Below are 12258 nucleotides of genomic sequence, written 5' to 3' on the forward strand. Positions count from 1 at the left end.
CCCATGATATTAACAGCCAGCAGAACTTCGAAGCGCTCCATCTGAAACCAAATAACCAGAGTAAAACATGGGTGCGCATGACCAAATCCCACCCGATCCAGCAGTCTCCAGGCGTGAATCTCCCATGGAAGATCGCCGGCGGCGCCTTCCGGAACCCGTCACTCTAGCCAGATCAATGGGACACACCCCCGGCAGATCATCATCTTGACGCAAGTTGGAATCCTAGGACCGCCGCCTTTATTCAGATTGCACGCAAACGCCGGCGACCATCCAGGCCGGCCAAGGCTCCCGCCGGAGACACCAAGCGCATATCGCGAAGTCCGGAGACACCGCACATGCCTGGGCCCTGCCGCAGCCGAGAGCCAGCCCTCCATCGCCGGTCGCCGGGAGGCAAGGAGAAGTCCCGCCCCCACCCCTCCCTCTGCCGTCGACAGGACACACCACCGCCTCGTCATCTATCATGCCGCCGCCGAGCCGAGGCCAGGCGCCGCCACCGAGGTCCCCGACGATAGGGCCGCACCCTGGCCCGAGGAGGGCGACCCGCGCCCGACCCCCGCGCACGAGAGGATGAGGAAATCCCCGCCGGCGCCGGCTCTGGCCAGGCTTTGCCTGACCGCGCCCCCTGGCGGCGGCGAGGGAGGGGAGTGGGAGAGGGGGGGAGGCGGCGGCAGCCGCGGTAGGGTCCCCCTCCGGCCGCCACGCGGAGGTGGCACGGGAGGGTTACAATCTGTTTCTGGAGATTCCTGATATTTTCTTACTATATGGGGGCGTCACGGGAGGGTTACTACGTGTTATCTAACTAGTAAATCAAAGCGGACTCAAGCTAAACCTTCCTATTCTACTAGTACTAGGACACGTTTGATGCGACTAGTATAAGTAGGTCACGGACAAACTTATGGCATGGAAGCCGACCACTTGGAAACCCAAAAGTAACAAACCGACTCTTACTAATTTGGATTTTACCCAACAGCCCCGTTCCCGGAACAGGAAATTATTCATTACCAGTATACAGGGTCTTACTGTGCTCGACGAACATGAAGTTCACATACACTCTGGTAAGCCTCCGTTTCAACCTGGTGTTCCCTGGTCCAGGTGATCGAGTTCTTTCTTTAGCCTATTTCCTTGATAAGAAAGTATCCTTAGCTAAGCACGAAACCGTGTCCCGGTCAAAATTCTCACTCCCACGCCTCGTGCTCGCCCAGTCTCAGTAGCGCGTTGCCATACCATATGCACTCACACTGTGAAACGGACGCCTCACTCGTTCTTTAAACTCAACCAGGTACACATCACCGTGCAACGTTCTGAAAAGGTGCACATCAACTTCGCTCCTAGTATATATAACTGCCACGAGCTTGCGAGAAGCGTGTGACCCCTAGACTGAGAAAGCAAAATCGATTCCAAAGCATATGGTTCATAGCGGACATGGTGCCGAGATCGAGGCGCTGCTGCGGCAGCAGCAGGAGCTCGTGACCCAGCTCCGGGCGCTCATCCTTCCACAACTCCACAGCGTCGATAGTGGATCTGCCGAGCTCGCCCTCCAGCTCTTCGACGATGTGATCGGCTGCAACACCAGCTTAGTATCAAAGCTCTTCAGTGTTCGTGGTGGAGCGGCCGCTGAGCCTGTCGACGACAAGTCCTTGGTGAGGAAGAACAGTGCTAGCACTACTGCTAATGATGATGTCATCCATGAAAGAATGGAGAAACAGGGGATGCCTAGTAGGAGTGCTGGTGGAAAGAGAAGGTGTGTCTGTGCGCATATATCGTTTCAAATTAATCTTATGCATAGAACATGTTCACAAAAGCTAATTAAGTCCATGTTTATCTGTGATATACTGTATATATTGCCTATCTTCAATTTGCATGATCAAGACGAATACCTGGCATCTTGTAGGAGGAACGATGGTAAGCGATCAAGATCACTCGTCACAAATGTCCCGGATTATGATGGTCACCAGTGGAGAAAATATGGGCAGAAGAACATCAACGGAAGCCAACATGCTAGGTAACAAATTTCTAAACAAAGCTCACCTGGACGAGCATATTTAAGTCCCTACTAATTAGAAAAGTGCCCAGAGATGATTATAGATAATTAATCATGCACTATGCATAAACTTGTGATTAAGCAGGAGCTACTACAGATGCACCTACACAGAACGGAACTGTCCAGCAACCAAGACAATCCAGCAGCAGGATAAAGACCGCGGCAGTGCTAATTATTCCACAGATGCCAATGGGGATGAAGCTGCAAAATACACTGTGGTGTACTACGGTGATCACACCTGCAAGGCCAGCGACATCATAAGCAACAACAACACTAGCGACTGTCTGCCCGATCTTGTAGATACTGGCTGTCGCAGCAGTGGGAAAACAGCACAATTAACGGCAGATATCACAGAGTGGGAGACGGAATTGGATGTACCGGCTCTGCTAGAAGTGTTCAACAATTCTCTTCTTAATTGGGAGATGATATGATAGGTAGCAGTAATGTTAGTTCAGATCAGGCATTTCTTTGCCCTTGCATGGTGGATTTTAATTTTAATAATTCTTAGGTTTTCCACGTATGCAGATTGCAAATTTGCCCTAATGGTAGCAGATTTTTCAATAAATAAACAAACACATATCTGCACAAGTGAATATTCACTAAGTAGTACTCCCTCCATGAAGATGTGCGATGCTCCCAAGTACTCCCTCCGTCCTAAAATATAATATGCCGGCCCTTAATTTTTTGCTAGTAATCAACTTAAAATTTTGACTATAATTTGTACTTATAATATGTCTATAAAATTAGTATAAATATATAAAATAAATATTTTTTGAAGACAGATGCAACATACCATTTACCATTCTCAATCAATATAATTTGGTGTATATCGGTGATCAAAGTCATGCATTAAAGACCATGCAAAAAAAACATGTCTTACATTCTAGAACGGAGGGACTACTTTATAAATCCATAATTTGACCTAGAAAACGTGCTATATGCCACAAAATTAAGGTACATATCATCGGATTAATATTTGAGTCAAGATAGAGTTTATTCAGTCACTAACTTCAGTCTGCGACCAAATATGGGTTGCATGAGACTCCCAATATAGCCCTAACTCCGTTTCACATGAATTTGGGCATTTCACAGTTGAAGAAGATGTTACCTACGGCGTATGGTTTACCAGAAAGGGAAAATTCATATTTGAAGGCCCCCAACGCTTGTACATTTTTTCATTGGACGACAAACAAACCTATGGCTATGAAACCCAATAGACGAGAAACGAACCTTGGCTAGCTTCCAGAGGAAAATCTTGATCTTCAACAAGATCAGAAGATTCCAAATGTCCTTGGCAAATGCGCCAACCGCGCCCTGGCTAAGTTTCTGATATAAGGAGTGTGTGGAAAAATGACCCAATGAATCTAGATATTAGGACATTCTGCCTTCTTCATCCAAAGGTTTGGAGTCCTTAATTTTAGCATACATACAATGGCATTGGTTAATTTCAGCAGGTCCAAAAGATCTGTGGAAAGATAAGCTACTCATGACAGCGATAAACTTGGCTAATAGAGATCTCCAGCGAAGAACAAATATGAAACAACTGCTGGTTATATGGATTTAAGGTTGCTCTCCCCATTCACCAGTAAGAGTAGAACAGAATATGGCAGCCATTTCCTAAAATAAACTTAGCACCTAGTTTAAACAGATTTTTTATCTGATAAATATTGTTCAATAATTGGGAGCCGGCTTGAGGATTGTAAGCAAATATGTTCGTGGATCACGGACATTTCGCCATGATCAGTTGTTCTGTGATCCGCGAACATATTTGCTTATATGGGTTGAGTTGTTCTGTTGTTCTGTAAGTTCTGTAAGTGTCGTCGATCGCCGGCTTGAGTTGTTCTGTAAGTGTCGTCGATCATCGGCGGCACTAACCTTTAGTGCTAAATATATGCTAATTTAGGCCTGGTGGTATTGTGAACGTCAGCACATAATTAAGGGGAATACAGTATATGTAGCATATTTCTGTTTGTCCTATCTTTTGAACCACTGCCATTAGGTGATCAGGATGCATGCCACTCCCTTTCTATTTATTGATGCAGGTTCCTTCCTGAAAATAGGGCCAAAATCAGATATAGTTGACTAGTCCCGGTGCGTTGGACTATATGCTTAAGCAGGCTGCAATTCGTTTTCGTGCATTTTGTCGTTGCATGTGCAAGGGGCAGCGTCGACTCAGCACAGGAATCTACCTAATGTATCTGCTGCAGCTAGCATAAACTCAGCCTCGATAAATATCATTATCCGTGGCAATACAGGACAACGTTGTGGCGGCCAGGAGGCGGGCCCACTTCAAAAGAAATGGTAGCTTAGGCAGGGTGGTTAACCTGTGGAAGGAACTCGCCATTGTGAGGCAACAGCCGGAAGGGAATACTGAGCATAATAAACCGTAGACAGCCGAGGTGCTGCTTTTCTTTTCGGACGTTCCAAGTGTCTGTAATATTGTAGAACGTAATTTAGCGAACTGCTGGTGTGTAGGGAACTGTAGTAATGTACTAATATGCTTCTTGGTTGTTGCATTGTTATCAGCATTTTTTCAGTAGGGGCTTGTAAGTTGTAATACCCGAACGGAAGAAATGTGTGAGTACCTACAATAAAACAAAATTATGAAATCTGAATATTTTTCAAAGGAATTCAAGTTGCAGTTTTGGAGTACAATATTACAATTAACAGTTATTAGTAGTGTCTTTTGATCAAAGTTGCAGTTAATATACTCCGATGTGGCCTACTCTTTTCAAATGGAGGCAAAGGCTTTGTCTCATTTTATTAATTAAGGAGTTTTACATGATAGAAAAGGAAAATATTACAACTCGGCCTACTCTCGCAGCATCAAATCACTCACACGCTTGGCGCCCACGGCAACACAATGTCTTAAATCTTTCTTGATATTCCCAAAAATCACCGTTGGTAGCACATGTTTATGCCCAAAAACTCTAGCATTTCGCTCGTTCCAAACTTCCCAAAAGGTGAGGAGAACAATGGACAATGGCTTTTCGGTTTGCTGTGGAAGCACCTGTCGTATGAATCCACCACTTATGAAGAGTCATCGTGTGCCATATGTGGAGGTCGAGGAAATATAGACCGAGCCACACTTTGAGGAGGCCGCAAATTCTTTTGATGTATCGACAATGGACAAGCAGGTGGTCAATAGATCCCGCGCTCCTCTTGCAAAGAGGGCAAGTGCCACAATTAGGGCCACCTCATTTTTGCAAGCACTCCGCTGTCCAAAACCTATTTTGAAAAGCAAGCCAACTCCACTTTGGGCGGTGCTCAAATCTTCCAAACGGTCCTTCATCTCCGAGGCATGGCTCCAAAAAATTGGGCTAAGTAAGCATAAGCCGCCGTGTATTGGCCATTATCCGTGAGCGTCCAAGAAATAGTATCCTCCACATCCTCATCAAAATGGAGTATAATATTACGATTAACAGTTAGCGGTCTCAGCAAAAGGCCGTCACAATGAAGAGCCAAAGGAGGGATGTGGCGACGAACGAACGTAATCTTTTTCGATGGTGATTGCTCGTTCATTGTTTTACAAAGTCTATGGGCTTAGGTTCGATCTCGACGACAAAAAGGGTACCATACCACTGAGCTCAGACTCTCGCTTTTTCTGACCATCTGATCGACTGGAAGAAACAAAGAAGGGGTAGATAAACGTGTTGCTGGTTGCATTACACTCCAAAATACAATTCGAATCATCCCACACACGCTTGCAGACTGAGCTCGGGAATGAAAACGAAATGAATTTGCAGACGACCCGAGAGAGTCATAATTTACCAATTTTACCTCAGTCTCGGGCTCTCGTCCACATATGAGGAGGTGACGAGATTGTGGTGACATTATCTTGCTTCTCACAGGGTGACGCGATTATCGTGCGTATGTGTTTCTTGATGAAGTATACAATTAGGCTGCAACCGGACCGAAGCATACAATTAAGCTACCTGAAATCCTGAACAGCATATGTTTCTTCGTGGGGAAATGGCAATATATATAGACGATTAACTGTCTTGGTCGAACAAGACGGATTACTGGCCAGACCTGTTTAATTTGATCGTGGGATGGAAACTGCTGAACACAAACGACATTGACCATTCATTGATGCAGATGAAATTAAAATCATGCTACCGATGTATGCGTCAGTTTAATTTGGTAATCATCTGAATGATCCCACGTGCTGGAATCCTACACTACAAATGCATGCATGGAGCCGATTAGGGCAAATTTATGTGCAAGTTGGCAGGGCCCCCCTAGTTTACGCGGTTCTATCACCATAAATACTACTAAACCGCACACACAGTTAGCTTCCTAGTCTGACTCCGAATTATCACATGTGCTTGATCGATCCCCCTCCTGCCTACACACGCATATGGAGCTTAATTAGGGAATAATTTTATGGGCAAGTTGGCAGAGGGCTTATAGTTTACGTGGTTCCATCACCATATATATACACTAGAGTTCTTTTGTGGTACCCCCAAATCAATAACAGCCATCTATTTTAGTCCATCCAAAGGCTTAAAAGAAATCATACTGCTCTCAAAAACGAGAGAGGTATGTATCATACCGATGCCAAATTTCGCAGCAAACTAGAAAGAGGCCCTATCTGGGCCCAGCCCAGTAGACGCCCACGACCCAATTGACAGCCCGACACATGTGTGGATATCCTCGTTCATCAGGGAACTCGATTCGCTCAAAAAAAAAAAAAAAAAAAAATCAGCGAACTCGCTGGGTTGGGTGCGGCCGGCAATCCACAAGTCCGACGCCGGCGTCCTTGCGAGATATCCACCTCCTCCCCTCCGCCGCCCCTCCCGTACATGTCCTGGCCGCGCTCCCTTGGCCGGCGACGACATCCTCGGTCGCTAAGGCGGTCGATTCTGGGGAAGCGCAACATCGGCGCCCTCTTCCCGGCCCGCGGCGCCCTTGGCCTCACCACTGATTGAAGATGGTGCTCGCCGCCCTCTTCGCACGCAAAGAAGCCCGAGGTATTCACAGTGGTCCGGGTGCGTTGCGTGGCGGTCATCGCGTCGCGGCGCCCGTGCTGGCTCGGCGGTGGCGCATGAGATTGGAGGAGGCCGACGATGTGAGGCGTCGCCCGCGCGTCGTCTTCTCCCGCGTCGGTCCTTCGCGGTGGTCGTCCTCGGCATCCAGACCGTGGTGGACTGCGAGCTGGACAGGAATTCGTCCCTAGCGACAAGACGGGGTTCGGCGTGCAGTTCTCGTCGCATAGGGGTTCAGCGGCGAGGTGGCCACAACAACCAGGGGGCCGGCGCTCGTGCGGGTGCCAGGAAGGTGTGCCTGGGCTCTGGGCGACTGCCTGGTGGGTAGTGGCCAACATTGGGTCACTGAGCGAGTGCCAGCTCTCTGAACAAGACACCGACAGGCTCCCTGTAAGGTTTGTGTACCACATTCTGAAATGAATACTGAAATTGCAGTATAGGGTATTGGCATTGGTAATTTTACTACACCATTGTGTCATTTTTGGTGGAAACAACAATTTGCTTGATGCATAAAAGTTTACAATGCCAAAGAAATGAGGAGATAAAGTGTGAGTAGTTATGCTAATACAGCACATTTTGCCGTTTGGCTGACAAAACATGGAAAAGAGGTGCCATACATCATTCTTGCCCTCTAGAATATGTTTTAACAATTTACAAATTTGTTTCATCCATTTCTTTTCTTCTGTAGTATGGTAGATCTGAACCCTTCCATTTGTTAACAAAAGTGTAGTTAGGCTACTTGTATGCTCATCATAATTCTCAAATACAACAAAAGTGATATTGTGTGCATAAGTAATATTCAAGTTGATGAGCAAAATAAAGATTGCAATGCTTATAAAGTTGTACTGAAGCTTATGGCTTGCACTTTTTTTAATAATACAAATAATATAGTAAGCCTTATGTCTTGTTCTTTCTTGAAAAATCAGTTTAAAATCCACTGAGCAAGTTTAATTTAAAAAGAATGTTTCCATGATAAATTTTTACCAGGCCTCGTTGGTGGCTTTGATCACCAGTAGCAAGAAAATCATAGTAATTCATGCTTGCTTCATCAGCTCTGTTTCTGTTTTCTTTTATTATTAGTCTCTATAAGCATCATCGAACTGCATTGTCCAGTTAGTTCTCTGCTATAGCAAGAGCTTCATTATTTATTTGTCGACTAGTGCAAACACAATGTTGCGTCGACTGATTTGTTTGGAATGACAACAGCCTAGCTATTCTGATCAGCTAAAAGAGAAATCACATATGAAGTTGTGATTTTGCTGTGTCCAGGTTTCATCCAGATTAGGTTAGTTACCTGCTGTTGGCGGTAGTATTTCACTGTTAAAGAAAATAAAGCAAGAGTAAAGTCATAGTTAGAAGACCACATCACACACGTGAAGATGATAAATCTGTTTATAAGTGCTACTGCTTACATAAATGATAGGAGGATTAAAATTAGAAACAGAAGCTAAGAAGTTGTACTAACTATCAGAAATATGTAGGTAAAATGGGTGGAATGAAGGCAAAACACAATATATTATTAGGACCTAAATATGGCATAACTTGGACATGTAATCATATAACATGGAAACCAAAAGGACAGAATATGATTTTATAAATGATGGGTGGCCATAACATGCCCACAACGGTAGTTGAAAGAGATGCATAGAAAGATCCCACAACCATATCAGTAAGGCAGAGCACCAACCATGTCCAGTATGCATGGAAAACAAAGCAAAGACTCGAAGAATAGCACCACAAGTGACATACTTGGGACAATGTCCTGATTCATCGTCACCTAGAGTGAAGCAAAAATGGTCAACTGTCAATTTTGCCCAATTAATCGATCTAACTTTTTGAACACTATCAACCAGACTAAGGTACTTGGAGTTTACTGCTAAACCTGTAGTAGGGCATAATATCTTCCCAATAGTATATAAAACAAAGCATTGTAAAAATTCCTCTAGTGGCAACTCTTTATTTTGCATTTTTTCTAGGAGGGAACTATACGTGATTTCAGTTTCCTTGGTCTCCTTAAGGTTTCTTTTGTCCATTAGATCTGCGTGTAGATTAGATGTTCTTTGGGACGCTATAGGTTGTATATCATGCCCTTGAGAGGGCAGTCCCATTAAGCTCTCCACATCCTGCAGAGAAATTGCAACATGTCTGCCATATTTCATGACAAAGTATTTAGCCTTCATGTCGTAGGTACTTGCCAGCCATCGGCACATGCGGCGCCAGATGTTCACTGGCTGTATCTTAAGAAGGTGGCCTAGTTCAGCAGCAATTATGAATGCTCGCTGATCGCGTGTCAGCGAGTTGATTAATTTAAAGTACGCTTGCTGTGAGCATCTCTACCCTGACGATGATGAAGACCTGAGCTGCAAGCACAAGTTTAAGACCTGGCGCAGCAAGATTGACGGCACAGACCTGGATTTCATGGCGATGCGTGATTAGAAGTTGCTATGATCAGCTTTTCTCCGGTGTTTACTTGAATTTGTCATGTTTTAGACTAGCTGTTTTTATCGAGTTTGGTACTAGTACTGTTTACTTCAATTTTTCATTCCGTTTGATACAGAGATCTTGTTATTTAATACTCCCTCCAGTCTGATAAGATTGACGCGAGCGTGTATACTAATTAGCCTAGATTAGGCACAAACGTTGCGTCGATTAAATCCGACCAGATGAGTAATACAATTTGGATATCATTTATCATACTTTTGAAATAATTCAGTTGCACACTGAAACTCACCATCTACATATTGCTGTTGTGTCTGTGGTCCAGCTCAAATGGATCAACAGGACCAAGACAGCCGTTTTTGTGTCCATGGTATAGATCAAAAGGATCAAAACAATTTTGGTGTCTAAAATGGGTCAGGCGACCTAACAAAGGTGGTACAATTTCAGCTCCTCCATGCCATATTTTCCTTAGCCAACAATGGGCTCTGTCGGCTCATCCAGAGAGACGGATACCGCGTCCGTGCAAAACATACCTGACTGTCGACTACATATGTATTGTTCTTCCGTAGCATTTCCAAGCACCCAAATTCTGGTACCACCAGTCCACCACCCTCACCTAGACCCCGAACCCCACAAGTGCAATCTTTCCCAGTAACGTCAAAGCCGGTCAGTCCATTTCCCCCTCCAGATTTTGCAGATAGACAAGAGCATTCACATTGCATATGTAAAAACTACCAGATCTGACAACACTTTGTGTACAATAAGAAAAAGTATTATATTCCCTACAAATTTTAATTGATGCATCATTTCACTGGAGAAAATGCTCTCTTTCTCAAGACCTTTCACTAAGCCATCATTTCATTTCATTCAAGGGGTACATGGAACGGAGAAAGAAAAACACCAGCAATACTGAGTTTTTTTTGTTGCAAATTAACTATGGGCTTCTACTCAAAGCAGCAAGAAAACATTTGTTTTGATCCTGCAAATTAACTATGGCCATGAACATGTGTGCCGTTTGAATCAACTTAACACATCCATGATCAAGAAGGAGCAGCTATCAAATGCATAAGCAGAGATCAAGAATCCCCTGAGCAGCATCCGTACAGTCAATGTACCTGAATAAATAGGAGTTAATATATTAGCATCCATAAATCAGCATCTTAACTCTCTCATTATCATTGACCAAATCATGGACTAAACGAAACCCAACAACACTGATGCACATAAATCTTAGGGAAACCAATAGTGCTGCACTAGCAAAAGAAATTGCATGCTAGGCATACATACAGTGAATTTTAATTTTTCAGAGTGTCTAGAGGAATTCCAGGCATACACACAGTGAATTTTAATTTTTCCTCCAATCACTGATATCTTATATCCAAATCTACAATAAGGACTTAACATAGTTGGACAAAGTTTCCAAATATAAGGTTAACTCTTACGGGCAGACTGTTCTTTCGGTTGTCCTGACTGTCTTTTGCTGCTCTCAACTGCACAATGGTCTCTACTAGAGTGTCTAGATTGAACATACTCAAATGAAATTTATCATATGAGCAGTTAGTTTCCATAATTTCAGTTCAAGGCTTGTGGCAGATTTCACAATGGTTGACCAAAATAACAGCTATCCTTGTTGATATGTTACTATCATTGTATATATATAATTGGCATAGCTTTCTCACTCAGACATATGTTGTGCCTATACAACAGGTTGGTACTAAATTAGATCAATGACTTAACATCTCACTGGAACTAAAGTTCACGGTGAACTGAAACTTACTGGGGCTTTGAGATGCCTGTAGAAGCTCCTAGAGTTCAAAGATCCTATTAATACCACCAGAAAGATGAAGGAATTTCTTATGCAACTCAATGTACCTGCCGGCGAGATTGGTTCTGGCCTCTGTTGATGTTGCGGCAGCATCGACCTACTGGTGGCGTCGCTCGCCGGCCACGCACGATAGGGCTGACCTCCAGAATATATCTCACTATTCAGCTGGCCCATGACCAAATGCAAGGGATGTCTAATACTATCTTATACTAGGTTAGCGTGAACATACTGCAATTTTTACTATTTCCCTTATAAATCATTGGTACTGGGAACCTAACTTTGTAACTCTTCGGAGTCTTCTTATTTCCTGCAACAATAGCAGTAGCACTGTAGCCAACTCCACCCTCTATGCCTGCTGCCTAGCCAGGACTAGTTACTGAATTCCGGCAATTTGGTCCTATGGTGATTTGACTCAACGATTTCATATCTCTGCAAGTCATTTGTGTACTATTCTCTCTAAAAGATGCAATGAAGGGACTAGTTACAAACCTAGGAATAGGCCAATACCCACAGCACATGAACAACATACTCATGCCTTGAATACCGATATGGACAAAACAAGTTGCAGCCTTGTCGCCCTGCATCCACAATATGGTGTTCAGTGTATCTGCGGATGCTGGCCATGGCAAGTGGCAAGCCAGACAAACACCGTGCCTATTTTTCCGTTGGCTGCAGGACCGGGCCGATCCGCTGCGGCGGTGGTCGCCCTTGATGCAGGACTACGGGGAGTCGATGGCGGCGGCAGCGATAGCCCTCGATGCAGGAGGACCGGGTGTCGAGGGCGGCGGTAGTGGTCGCGCTTCAGGCAGGACGACGGGATGTTGAGGATGTCGATGGCGGCGGCGGCGGTCGCGCTCCAGGCAGGATGACGGGTGTGAGTTGTGAGATAGGGGTCGCGTGCTAGGCTAATTGTTGGGCCGATGTCAAAACTGCTACTTTTAATTTTTTTCTCTATTATCTACGTC

General features: G+C 44.6%; 1 protein-coding gene and 1 long non-coding RNA gene across 2 annotated transcripts; both read left to right on the top strand.

The window, feature by feature from the left end:
* The first annotated feature begins 1378 nt into the window (after positions 1-1378).
* On the top strand, positions 1379-2612 carry LOC127304830 (uncharacterized). Its single transcript, XM_051335407.2, has 3 exons — positions 1379-1741; positions 1892-2002; positions 2127-2612. The coding sequence occupies exons 1-3, from the start codon at positions 1407-1409 to the stop codon at positions 2470-2472; spliced, it is 792 nt and encodes a 263-aa protein (XP_051191367.1). The 5' UTR covers positions 1379-1406; the 3' UTR covers positions 2473-2612.
* Positions 2613-6741: 4129 nt separating this feature from the next.
* LOC127300062 (uncharacterized) lies at positions 6742-9737 on the top strand. The gene is made up of 2 exons (XR_007850901.2): positions 6742-7424; positions 9217-9737. It is a non-coding gene; the product is annotated as an uncharacterized lncRNA (long non-coding RNA).
* Positions 9738-12258: the final 2521 nt, after the last annotated feature.

This window comes from Lolium perenne, chromosome 5 (genome assembly GCF_019359855.2).
Source record: "Lolium perenne isolate Kyuss_39 chromosome 5, Kyuss_2.0, whole genome shotgun sequence".
Classification (NCBI taxonomy): Eukaryota; Viridiplantae; Streptophyta; class Magnoliopsida; order Poales; family Poaceae; genus Lolium; species Lolium perenne.

What these genes read in the sequence shown, in the direction of transcription:
- LOC127304830 (XM_051335407.2), top strand. Translation starts at nt 1,407, where the DNA reads ATGGTTCATAGCGGACATGGTGCCGAGATCGAGGCGCTGCTGCGGCAG. An exon ending in AGTGCTGGTGGAAAGAGAAG is followed by an intron (nt 1,742 to 1,891) that starts GTGTGTCTGTGC and finishes GGCATCTTGTAG; the next exon opens with GAGGAACGATGGTAAGCGAT. An exon ending in AACGGAAGCCAACATGCTAG is followed by an intron (nt 2,003 to 2,126) that starts GTAACAAATTTC and finishes GTGATTAAGCAG; the next exon opens with GAGCTACTACAGATGCACCT.